The following is a 13,582-nucleotide window of genomic DNA, read 5'->3' as shown; positions in this document are numbered from 1 at the left end:
TACTAGCCTATTGTATCATTGTATCAATGTTAATAGCACTTTTAGTTTTTGAAGTCACTGAGAATTGAGATATACTAAAAAATGAATAAATTACATTTTGTCATAGATTTGCCTTTGTTTGTTGACATTTTTGTAATGAGTTGATACCTTTGTCAAAGTAAAGGTATCAACAAGTATAATCTTATGCTTTCATGCCATAATTAGGACTGGAGTAGATCCTGAAGCATGTACTAATTAAAAAATTGACACCAAGAATCGGAATCGAATCAAATTTTGAATCCAATTCGACTACTTTATAAGCATGTGTTGCAAAATGTTGTATACTGCATGTAAATGACTGCCCAGCCTCCATGACTATCCATAAGTAAAGTTAAGCACTACCATGACCTATACATTTGTATTCCACTCTAATTTGTTACTGTTGTTCTTTAGCTCAGGAGATCTAACACAGAGGCAACAACCTAGTTTCAACTTTGTAGGCGGGCTTGGGGAGAAACCCCCCCCCCCATGTTGCCACATGTCAGGGTCAAGAAGGTGGGAGAGGACAGAAAAAAATATTTTTTCGAATTATTTTCTTAGAAATTTATTCAGATGTATACGTGTTTATAGAACAATAAACACCAAAGACCAGTTTCTAAGCTTTTATAATGTCTTTTTTCCAAGCACATCAGACATGATTTTTATTCCTGATTTTATCAAAAACACTGCACTTTTCATTCCTTTAATGGGTTTCTTCTCCTGAATGGATGTAATTTAAATCTTTGCATTTTCCCTATGACAGGCAGCTGTCCCGTTCTTAGGGGGGGGGGGGGGGGACTTGAGATAATGCTTTGACTGAGTAATCTTTCTTAAAAGGCACACTGACAATGTGGCATAATTACATTTGGGAAGAAAACAGAATTAAGCATATTTCTTTTGGTTCAAATTAAGAGGCAATGTCTTTGTGTGCTTCTCATAAATATAATCCATCCAACAGAATAATTGTTTCAGGGTGTTATTTTATTTTCATTGGAGGCTTATTTAATGACAATTACTGCCAAACATAATTTACAACAATATGAGAAAAATTAAAATGTGACAAAGCAGGAGTGTGAAACTTGCTCGGTAGGGACAGAAGTTGTTGACATCAGTAAAAAGCAAGACATTAATTTCCAGTTTCTGTGATGCTAAGCATCTCTGCCAGGAGACTTCCTGTCAACATCTTCTCACACCAATGAGAAGTAGAGCAACTGAACATGTTAATTATTTATCGAGCAGCAACTGCAGACTTGCAACTGCAAGAAAATCTTCTCACACTTGAGGCAAGAGCAAATGGATTTGTACTGCAGAGAAAATTAAGTTTCTGATCCGGAGGAAAATAATCAATCAATTTTTTTTAAATGAAAAACATGGTCATAATTTCAGCTGATCAGGTAATTAAAGCTTTAATAGAGGTGACGAGACACGCAAATGGACGATTAAGATTCAGACTAACAAAAGATTCAGACTAATTTGCACACATGAAATAAATAATCCCATTTCAACATTTTTTTCTTACCTGTGAGCCTTTTCCTGAGCTGCCAGCAGAAAAGTTGATATGAACTGTAAATACAGAAGGAGCAAAAAGAATATTCTTTTAGACATGATACAGACAGCAATGAGTCCTTTCGGACTCAACCATAACTGTGTCCCTTTTTCTTTAGACTATCTAAAAGGTTATATTGAGAACAAAATAAGTTGGCCTAATTCTATTGTTCTGGTGAGTCTATGTTGGATCTTTGAGAGTGCCATTCATCTATTCGATTTTATAATTAGAGCCAAGAGAGATTCTATCAAATTACGTTGCTATCGATTCTGAGATGAGAAAATCCCAGGATTTCAAATCAATGTATCAAAAACAGCAGTGACTGAATTCCTAACAGCCTTCGATATCAAATCAGGCTGCCCGCACTCCAACATCTGTCAATTTTAAATCTGACTTTAATTAGGAGATAGAAGCCAGAAATAGTTACATTTCCTCTCCTGACTCACTGCAGTAGCCATTAGAGAGCAACAATGGTGTTGATTCAAACCTAAAAGCAGCAGCATTTTTGAGTAACAATCCAAGTAAATTACCTTCCAGTATACAAGATACTCAAACGTACATATATCTTGGATAATATCTCTCTAACTTTGCTTTCATGACTCAATCTGAAGTAATTTGGTCAGATATTAATTCCATTTCAAGGGAACCCTTGCCTTATATTATTCAAAGGGCTGATTTAACTTCAAAACACTTCAGTGTGTAAAGCCTGGAGTAAAGCCACCAGATCAGAACAAACGAACAGGGAAATGAACCTAATGATTGTAGTCATGAAAGCAACAAAAAAAAAACACAACAGTGGATTAAAGCCAGTTATAAGCCAGTTTTCACATAGTCCAAATTTGCCAACCAAGCCAAAGGAATATTATTTTGCATGCTCCTGCCAAAGAGAAGACCTAAAATATGTCTTTAAAGAGAAGAAAATACCCACATTAAAGTAGTGATTACACCTAAGGTCTTTGATTTTCACACAAAGATGCACTGAATTTTCAAAAAGTGAGAGGATCTCATTTTCATACACTATTTTTTTCAAATTTATTTTACAAGATGTATTTTGTTTGTTGCTGCAAAAGGACACTGTTCACTGCGGTTTATTAATAGAGTGTTTTTGTGATGAGGAAAGCTCAGAATATGCCTCCAATGGAGAAAGTGCTGAGGCAAATGAGGAGGAAACACAAAAGAGCTGCTGATGATTCCGCATATTGACCAGTCCCTGGAAATAATGAAAAATAAATCACAATGCTTCTGGGGCAAGTGGCATCTTATTCATCAATTTTCAACAGCGGTTTTTGCCTCAATTGTCAGCTGTTGAATATTTAATACAGTACCAAATAATGTTAGTGATAATATTAATTATACTATAAGTGATATCATTGATAATTGAGTAAACTGTCATTTTAATTTTTAAATCAACATGGACGAGAAGTTCAAAGGCTCATGATAATGTTAAGTTTAAACATCTTCAGTTCCATGACAACTGAGAAGGCTTACGATTTGTACAAGCAGCTTATTATGACCCAATTTTACGTTTACAATCAGCTACTTCTAGTGGCCGTAATAATTGTCGGGGAAGGAGGACGTTAGGTGACTTAGCATATAGTTTGCATAGGGTGGAGGTCAGGGTGGATGGATGCGTCAAACAGAAGAAAACAAGAATGTGAGCCAAAATTGTTGACTGCTCCCAGGATATCAAGATTAGTGATACGATACACCAGCTGGCCTATATTTTGCGTTTTTTACGTGTATCGGTCGCTGCTGCGTTCGCCGATAGTTTTTTGCCAGCATTATTTACAGACAGGCGTCCACTGGCAGTACCGTGTTGCTGGAGCCGCCTTTTTTAAGTTCAATAAATGTTCCTTTTTTAAAAAACAAAACAAAACTTGTAACATTTATTATCATCATTGTGTTATCTTTATGATATAAATTGAGGGAGCAAAAGTAGTATCAGCCCAAAAAAAATGGGCTTAAGAAATTTGGCAGTCCGTATTGTTCATCGTCCAAGGCTGATGAAAAAAAAAAAACGGCATCGGCCTTAAAAAAAAAACCATATCGGTCAATCCCTAGTCAAGATAAAATATTCACAAATTACATTTTTTTTAACTGTTAACAAGTATCCCCTATTTCTTAAATGAAGAACATTTTGGCTCCTTAAAAAAAAAGAAAAAAAAGAAAGGCTAAACACATTATTATGTAATGTCCATGAATCTTAATTGCCATGTGAAGTTCACAAACATTAAATCTGTTCCAGCAAATCACAACCTCCGTAGAGCGAGTAGAACAATTACGTTGTCATCTGGCATCCCAGTTTCGGTCAGTATTAAAAATGCAACATTTGCCGTGAAATGAAGCTTCCTGCAGGAATATGTTCACAATACATTCTGCTACAGATGCTCAAACTTCCCATCTTTCCTTGGCTCACCCTGGAGACGGAGAGGCAGAGACATACAGAGAGGGGGTGGGAGTGTGAGTTACTCCCCACATAATGTCAGGAGTGCTGATGGGAGCACCTCCATCTCATCGTCTCCTCAGCCCGCATAATCAGGTCTGTTGTTTCCAACCATGTTTTCAATTGAGCCGCACCGAGGGGAACTAGCTTGCTTTGATTTAGGAAACTCTGCAAATCACTGTACATTCTGAAAGCTCTGAATGGTTCAGCTGAATTCTTTTCATCAAGCTTCTCATTTTACATTGTCTTTGTAATAAAAGCAGATGCCCGATGCAATTAGCCAGGAAACAATGGACTCAACAATAGGAGGGAATCAGGTTGGTATAGGTCTACAAAGAAAAAATATGTTCTGTCAGAAGCGATTTCATGCTAAGGAACTACGTGTCTAAATGCTAAAATGGTTGATTAATTAGGCAATGACTTGCTTGGTTGACAGTTGTTTAGTGTTTGACTGAACTCTCCACGTCATCCAAGATTTAATTGGTACAGCAGGGGTGGAAATAAAGGGAGACGCCACATGAAAGTACTTTGAAGTCACTAAATCACATTTACAAAAGGCGGCTATGCAGGTGTATAACATTAATTTGAACGCTAATTAGCAGTCAACGTCAGCTTTAAAAGGGGCTCTAATTATCACCACGTCCATGTGTGAGCACTCAAAGCAAAGTGAGACAACTAAAAGCTTGCAGAGACTTAATAGTGAAGAGCCCATACTTCAGCTGCACTAGTCTGGAAATTATTATTTAAATTATTTAATTTGGCCAAAGACAATAACATCAAAAACCATGTTCACAATGCTGATATTTATGGTGGAGCTGCCATCCACACCAATGCACAAACATCCCCAGTTGAGGACCATTAAACCTGGATTCAGCACTTAACAACCCCTTATAAAACCATTGACAGCAGCTCCCAGCACTGGAGCTTGTACAGAAACGCTATCTGTATTTCAAAAAAAGGCGTAAAGTGAATAGTGAGGACATTCAAACATTCAGCAGGCCAAAGAGACTCTTCCTCTGCAGTTGGCAAATCAAATGAGAGATACAAGGCTAGTGAATATTGGACTTAAATTCTGGCGGTGACAAAGTGGACTCAAATGGGATTCTTATGTTGCCCTGTCAAGGTGTGTTAAAATTGAACATTAAGTTAATTTTGATCTTGCTTGACTGCAAATTTGATGGCTGCAGAGTTTTTTGCAGTCCGCGTTCACCACAGCATGAATGCCAACTATAGAGGTTCGCTGCAGCTGTTAGCTTACTGACTGTGTGTGCAGATTATTCCTTCAACCCAGTATAATTAGGAATTACATCCATATGGGATGGTTCTGTGTATTCAAAACCAATGTTCAGTTAGTGCTTAGGCAGGGAGCTGTTTGCCCTAAGTAGCCAGACAGAAAATAAAGTATGTGTGTATGGACATGTAATTAAGAGGGCGTTCGAGGACAGGTGTAGAGAGAGTTGCGGAGAAGAGTGACCCTGAGTACCCCGAAGAGAGAAGATTGCCGTGTTCCCTTTGCTCGTGCGATTACGTTTTGTTTAAGATTTGTCCGTGTGCTACATGTCTAAAATCAACTGTCAACTGGAGTCCGAACGTAACTGAGTGTCGGACCGCTGGGAGCGAGCTGACCAAGTGACGGGCGTCGAAGGAGACTGACGAAGAAGCAGGTGAGCCATCACACTTCACCCCTTTGCTTGGCAGCCACATCGTTCCCCTCTGAAACGTATGAACAGGCAGCCAAGCCTCGGAAGCCCTAGACGTGAGTGTATGCCTATTTAAAAATAGTAATATACCCGGGGTTGTGTTGGCCGTGTCATAGACAGTATAAAGTAAGTCTTCTCATGAGATGGGTGTTTGCCACCCGGCACAAAAGTTCAATTTACAGTGCCTTGCAAAAGTATTCATCCCCCTCTGCATTTTTCGTGTTTTGTTGCCTCACAACCTGGAATTAACATGGATTGTTTGAGGATTTGCAATTTACTTAACATGTCCACAACAAATAGGACAAAATAAACAAAACAAAAAAAAGGCAATGTGCATAATTAAACACACTAAAGTCAATACTTTGTAGAGTTATCTTTTGCGGCAATCACAGCTCCAAGTCGCTTTGGATAAGTCTCTATGAGCTTGCCACATCTTACCACTGGGATTTTTGCCCAACACTCCTTGCAAAACTGCTCAAGCTCCTTCAAGTTAGATTATTTGCGCTTGTGAACGGCAATCTTTAAGTCTGAACACATATTTTCTCTTGGATTGAGGTCTGTGCTTTGACTAGGCCATTCCAACACATTTCCATGTTTCCCCTTAAACCACTCAGGTGTTGCCTTAGCAGTGTCTTTGGGGTCATTGTCCTGCTGGAAGGTGAACCTCCGTCCTAGCCTCAAATCACACAGGGAGTAGTACAGATCTTGCTCAAGAATATCCCTGTATTTAGCACCATCCTTCTCTCCCTCAACTCTGACCAGTTTCCCAGTACCGGCTGCTGAAAAAAACATGGCTTTTTGGTGATGTGTTGGGTTTGCGCCAGACATAGCGTTTTCTTTGATGGACAAAAAGTTACATTTTTGTCTCATCAGACCAGAGCTCCCAAATGCATTTTCGCAAACTCAAAACGTGCCATTTTGTCTTTTTGGCTGAAAGTAATTTCTTTCTTCTGGCAACTCTGCCATACATCCCAACTCCATGGAGCGTACGACTTATTGTTGTTCTATGTACAGATACTCCAGTCGCTGCTGTGGAACTCTGCAGGGTTACCGTAGGTCTCTGTGCTGCTCTCCTTGCCCGGTCCATGACTTTTGGTAGGCAGCTGTCTCTTGGCAGGTGTGCTGTTGTGCCATATTCTTTCAATTTGGTTATGATAGATTTGATGATGCTCCTGGGGATCATCAAAGCTTTCGATATTTTCTTATAACCTAACCCTGACTTTTTTGGAGAGTGCCTTGGTCTCCATGGCAGTGTTTGATTAGTGGTGCCTCTTGCTTAGGTGTTGTGGCCTCTGGGGCCTTTCAAAAAAGGTGTGTATATATACTGACAGATCATAAGACACTTGGATTGCACACAGGTGGACATCACATTCACTAATTATGTGATTTCTGAGGGTAACGGGTCGCACCAGAGCTTTTTATGGGCTTCATTACAAGGGGCGTGAATACATATGCACATGCCAGTTTTCAGATTTTTATTTCTAAAAATTGTTTTATGTATATATTTTTCTTATTTCACTTCTCCAACTTAGACTATTGTGTTCTTATCCATCACATACAATTCAGATTAAACAAACACTGAACTAAAGGCTGGTATGTAACAAAATAAAGCCAAGGGGGGTGAATACTTTTGCAAGGCAATGTACATTTGCCTTTCTATTTCAACCATATCCTCAACAATACCTAGTTACCACACACAGATATTGGAGAAAGTGAGAATTTTTAAAACACTGGCATTAGACGAGAAAATAGACTGTCATTGAACCTGTCATTTTGCAGAATAATTCTATACTGTATGTACACTTTTGTCAGGCATTATGGTTTGTGCCTGTGTGACAGTTCAGACTCGGACAGATGTCAAAACTTATCAAGAACTCCAATTCTTTCCGTTGTGGCCCCTCTCAGTTTTATTATTGTCTCTGTGCGTTTCAAGGAGTGAATTCACACAGCTTGATGACAAACAATTTGAATTCATGCAGACTTGTCTTGGCCTCAATTTGGGTTGCCCAGAACAAATCCATGTCTGTGTGCTTCTTCCATTGTGTGACATCAATTTCCATTTAAAATGCATTTTGTGTTCAGTTTGAATCCAATTTAAGAAGATGATATCTTGGTATAGAATATCAAGGTCCGTTACTGTTCTATTCCACTCTATTAATCAAACATTATTTAGAGATTTTTGCAGATTTACGTAATTTTCATTGTTGGGGGGAAAATCCGTCAAGTTAATCATAAACTGCAAGTCTTTCCTCCTATAATTATCTCAGGGATAGACACTTTGCGGTGACAGAGGCTGCAAACACTATTATAATAAAAGTAGCTCCTCAAAGAACTGGCACAGATGGCACACAGTTTGCACTGCACATACAATTGTAACAATGCATCTGGCATTGTGTCATATTGATCTAAACATTTTATTTCCACTCAAGCACAGCCAGAAGCCATACCGTCAAATCTTAATGCAGTTATTGCTCTCCTGATCTTTTTATCTAAGGCTGATCCAGGAAATTAAATATCTGAACGTTTTCAGTACTTGATCACATTCACAGATGCAAAAATCACCTTAGAATCGGTTGAAAGAAAGCAGTCCTGCTAAAAGTGGAGCTAACATGCGAAGTTAATTCATAAATTAATTGATTGTCAGAAAATGTATTTGCAACCATTTTGATGCAAAACTGTTCTGGTTCCAGTTGCTCTAATATGATTTTCTGATTTATTTGGCTTGCATGATAAGCCATTTAATTTAAATTTAAAATGGTATATTATTGATTGATTTTGGTAGCATGACTAAGTGCACATCAATTCCTCATCCAGGACAGGATTGCAAAAGCAAGTGCTTTGGGAGCAATGTCAAAGCAGTGAGGGACATATCTCTCCAGCATATTCTGAAAGAGTTTGGTCTCTTTTGGTGGCATATTTACCAGGTGCCTGATCCACTTCAGCTGGCTCCTTTCAGTGTGTGGGGGCCATAGCAGCAGCTGGACCCTGAAGCTCTCTTGAGTCACAAAACCTCCTCACCCTCTCACCCACAGTGAGGCTGTGTGCAGCATGCAGCAAAAACTCATACAGTTGTCTGCAAGAATGTCTCTGTAGCAGAGCTCTCCCCTTAACATCATCATCCACATCAGTCCCTTTTTGTCTCTTCTGAGTGAAACCCCAGGACACTTGAATCAAGGTGTCTTTGAATTTGGGAATGGAGAATTAAAATGGCCATCTGTAATTTTTCAGATGTTCAGATGTTCAACTTTAAATTAAGATGACGAAGAGCAATAACCTTTGAGATGTCATTTGTTGGTATGTCATGAAAATGTCATCAACCAACAAACCAAGTGTTCATGATTTACTAAAGTGATCAGTTTCTACCCAACAGGTGCAAGGAACATTTCTCAGTAGCAGAGTAAGAATATTATCTCCACATTTGCATAATAGATGCATTACAATCAGCTTTAAAATACCTAACACACGCACTGTGTACAGTACTCTCTCTGCTCTAAATCAACAATCTTGCAGACTTTGGGGGGCAGTCACAAGTGCTACAATTGCAATGCGCCCATGTGGGCTCAAAAAGAATGCTGTAGCTTCAAACTTGGAGGCGCTGTTCCTCATCCCAACTGCATCATAGTCAGACCGCACCAGTGCACATCAGACATGACAGACTGTTGAAGACTCATGGACGACATCATTGAAAAACAGCAGAGGTGAGGTGGAACCCTAACGTCACCGAACTGGATGCTCTCCAGACATCCGCTGCTACTTGATGTTAGGTCCATGAATATTACATACAGGGTGAGCAGACAAGCAGCCCTGTCAGAGTTTGATGCCCAACTAAACTTGCTTGACTCTGCGCCAAACACAGTCAAAGTTTTTGCTCGTGCACAGGGTACCGGTGGATTGCAGCATTCACCCTGGCTCCCCATACTGTACTGCATTTCTGACATATACACAAGCATGTGAATAGTAGCTCTGTGTTTTTTTTAATGTGGAGCATCTTCAGGAAAGCTAAAATGCAACATTTTACCCATATCAAGTTATTAAACACGGATTCAACTGTGGCAAGCCTCAATATTTTTAACAAGAATTGAGAGTGAAAGATGATCTTAAATTATATGTGACAACTTTTCTTGTGTTCCCAGATAAATTAAAAAACGATCTGAAAAACAACTGGAGACCAATCAAATTCAAAATACATCAGTTTGATTAAGATTCAAAGATATTATATTAGTTTCTAACCATCTGTTTGTGGTCATGATCACAACATTATTTTATTATTTCCTGTGGTTCCCATTTACCCAGGCAGATGTTGCCCTTTTCTTCCAGTACTGAAATATTTGTAGATCCTTGTGTATTCAGGCTTTTTAAAAATGTTTTATTACAGTGACATTTTTCCATCCCAGCAAGGCAGGCAGAGTCCCTAGCTCAGCATTTATCTCACACTGTTCGAAAGGACATCCACACAGGGCCAATGCAATACTGGTCACTTCAATACTTTAATTCTCTCCACAGCTGCAGCCACATATTGTGTGCTGCACCCCACCCAGTGGATATGAGTCATGACACATCACTGAATAGATTCGGTAGCCTATGTGCAGAACATTATGTATAGACACACTGTATGTAGATATCTCTATTCTTTAGGGCTGCAACTAATGATTATTTCACTGTTGATTACACTGCCGATTATTTTCTCACTTCAGTTTAATATGATTGAAAAAAAAAGGGGAAAGCAGGAACTAGCCATACTTGAGAGGCTGAAAAGTGACATTTTCGGACATTTTTCATGGCAAATGACTTAATGGTGAAAGACAGCACTGCCTGTGATGGTTCAAATATGCTTTTATTCCCGTGAAATTAAATTCACCTGCAGATATTTGACATTCAAGCCATAAAGTATTCGTCAAATTAACTCAATAATGAATCAACGTGAACATAAGACTATTTCTGCAGAAAATTCAAATGCATTGCTTAGAATGACACTTTCAATTGGCTGGTAGGACTGTGGATATGATTGTTCCTCTTCTATGGTAACGAAAAGAGGAATACATTATTGTATGTCGTTTACTCTTATACTTAATTTGCTCCATTCCTGGCTGGTGCACATCCAGACTGACAGAGACAACCCGGACTTAGAGCTTACAGTAGCCCATTAGCCTGAGGTGCATTCATCCTCGGGCTTGACTCCCACTTGTGCAACGTCGATTTGTCAGGAAGAAGCTACTTAACGCCGCGGGAAGAGATTTTAACCGAAATGCCCTGGGATCTCCGCAACACACACTCCGTTTTCCTGCGATTAACTCTATTATAAACTATTATTCAGTGGATTTCCATGAACCCACATGGCAACGAGTACGTGAAATCGCCTTTCAACTCCTCAGGAAGTTGAGGCAAATCATGGCTCCGCACTTCTCAAACAGTTATGGAAATAGACCCCCGGGTCGCCGCTGGAAACGCTGCATTCAGCGTTACACCGTCGCTTCTTTCCAAACACAAGCTTCACCTTTGAAAACAGCCCAAACTGTTCACTGCTGAGGGCGTCAGTGCGTCCGTCACAGTTGTGTGAAGTCCCCTGACACGAAGATCAGAAAGTAAAGTGAGTACTTACAGAAGGAGAGGAAAAGCAAACAGCCTGCCACTTTGTACCCGATGTGAGGCTTGTTCGACAGCATCCTGGAAGAGTCCTGTGAGCAGTGTTAGGCGGTGGGAAAGCTCGCAGTTCACGGGCTTTCTGACAGTGTTGGAAAAAAAAACAATAACAGGGCTTTTCCTTTTCACAGTTTCACGGAAAACGGGGAGTGGGATTGTGCTCTGCTAGGAGGCATCCCCATTTTCGGTAAGAGGCGCAGGGACGCGCTCTGCTGGCGGGATGAGTTCACTGAGCTCCGCTGACAGGCAGCCCGAGAAAACGTCACAGAGGCTACTGTACTAAAGGCTACAGCACGGGCTCTCTGCTGCAGCCTTCACGGGCTCCCGTGGAACTCTGCTTCCAAGATGCATAGTTTGTTCTGAGCTTCAACTTATACAGAGATAACTTTAACAGGGCCGTAGCCAGCATTTTAGGAAACCCAGGTCAGGATTGTATTCCATCAACGATTACTTTGTCATTGAATTGCTTGGTTAATAAATTATCAACAAAACAAAGCTTAAAGCTGCCCATCTTTGTTGTGTTGTCTTGTTTTTGTCACAGTCAAAAATATTCGGTATAATAATATAAGGCACAGTAAATCATCATAAGCATATATTTGGCCTAAACTATTAAAGCACTCATTCTCAAAGCACACTAATTTTACACTCAAAAATGTGTTTTTCATATTTTAACGGCCTCTAAAATGTCCAACATTAATTGTACTGACTTGTATCTGAGAACAGTTTAGACTACAGAGGTGTTTTCACGTTCCTGTCCTGAAGGAGGATATGTCTGTGCACTTCTCTGAAATCTGAGATTCAAATGTATCCCGGGTAATACTTAGTTGGTACGTCAACAGTCGCTGTCGAATATGGGAGACGACTTCGATACAACACAAAGAACAAACCTAAAGCCTTCAGCGCTGAGCGGACTGTCAGTACAGGGAGAAAACACACTACCATCATAGCTGTCAGCCACTGACAGTTACAAGCTAGCAAACAACAGAAACAAATGCTAACTACACTTACCAATCTGATACAAATGCTAGTTGACGTGTAGTGCACAACACACTGCATCTGAATCCAGCGCTGCCTCCACGTGCTATGGAAAATATGGTCCTTTCCATTTGTGAACTGGAAATTACCAGTGCGTTGTGTTCAGAGTGAAATGAAACATGGTGGACCCACAGATCCTGACCTGCAGAAAATGTTTAATAGTTGCAATGATTACCATTCAAGTCTCTTGCGGCAACTCGTGTATCAAAAAATCTATGAGCTCCCAAGTGGATATTATCACCTGAGGGGGTAGTCATGTGCAATTTTCATGTCGGCTTTTAGTATTGACCATATTTTCTATAGGACAGGGAGGCTCCATGGGTAGGCCTGGCGCCGGATTCAGGACACCCAAACTTTAGTTGCAGATCGCCCGTAGATGGCAGGCAGCGCGGGCTCCGTGTCCATCCATCAGAGGGGCTCCATAAATTGACCATCCACTCGCAAGGCTCCACAAGATGGCCATCTAACCAAGGGACTCCACCTCCTATCTGAAGCCGGCTTAAACATGCAGGCCTATGGCTTAATCTCTTTGTTGTTTAGCCATCCTTATTTGCAGTGCTATTTCACTGGTGAACCTCGGGCAGAAGCTAGAATGTAGTCAACGAAGAGTCTCAACCTAGCGCAAGCACGAGCAGTGGTGGGCACGATGAGGCCAGATCTAGAATTTCTCCTTGAGTGAGAAAGAGTAGATGTGCGTCCAGCTCTATCTCTGAGGGGGTTTTATGTACTTTCTTTGTGGGTAATCCGTGTTATACCAAATATTAATCCCAGCATTTTGCATTTGAAATACTGTAGGCCAACTATGTATTGGGGCATACTTAATCTTTTTCTGGCATACTAGTATGGTAGAATGGGTATTGGAACACACCCATGTGTAATGCAAAGTCTTCCTCTGGATGTGTAAAACCAGGGATCAGACTACAATAATCTCCCCTTAATACATGCTTTGTGAAATTTTTGGGTGTCTCTAAAATATGCAATTTTTCCAATATATGTAATATTCTATTTTTCTGTATCTCCATCATGGATCATGTGTTAAATCAGGGTATTATTGATGATTCATGCATGCATCACTGATTCACTTAAATAAAGATAACAGCATGCGTACTATTCTTGCCATCACGATCGAGGCGTGGCAATGCAATATCAAAACCTTGCCTGACTCTGGAGAATATACTGTGCCCTGCTTCAGTTGTCCGT

The 13,582-nt window shown here is 40.1% G+C and overlaps 1 protein-coding gene across 1 annotated transcript in view; it reads right to left on the bottom strand.

Moving 5' to 3' along the window:
* b3glcta (beta 3-glucosyltransferase a) overlaps positions 1–11,526 on the bottom strand; it is a 68,356-nt gene extending 56,830 nt beyond the window's left edge. The window contains exons 1-2 of the mRNA XM_083913890.1: positions 11,307–11,526; positions 1,538–1,581 (exon numbers count right to left, since the gene is read on the bottom strand). Coding sequence (XP_083770016.1) covers positions 1,538–1,581; positions 11,307–11,370 — 108 coding nt within the window. The 5' untranslated portion in view covers positions 11,371–11,526. The remainder of the gene's footprint in view (positions 1–1,537; positions 1,582–11,306) is intronic.
* Positions 11,527–13,582: the final 2,056 nt, after the last annotated feature.

The sequence above is a fragment of the Echiichthys vipera genome (genome assembly GCF_963691815.1).
Source record: "Echiichthys vipera genome assembly, chromosome: 5".
Taxonomy (NCBI): Eukaryota; Metazoa; Chordata; class Actinopteri; order Perciformes; family Trachinidae; genus Echiichthys; species Echiichthys vipera.
Note: the sequence above shows the minus strand (reverse complement) of the source record. Positions and strands in the feature narration are given on the sequence as shown.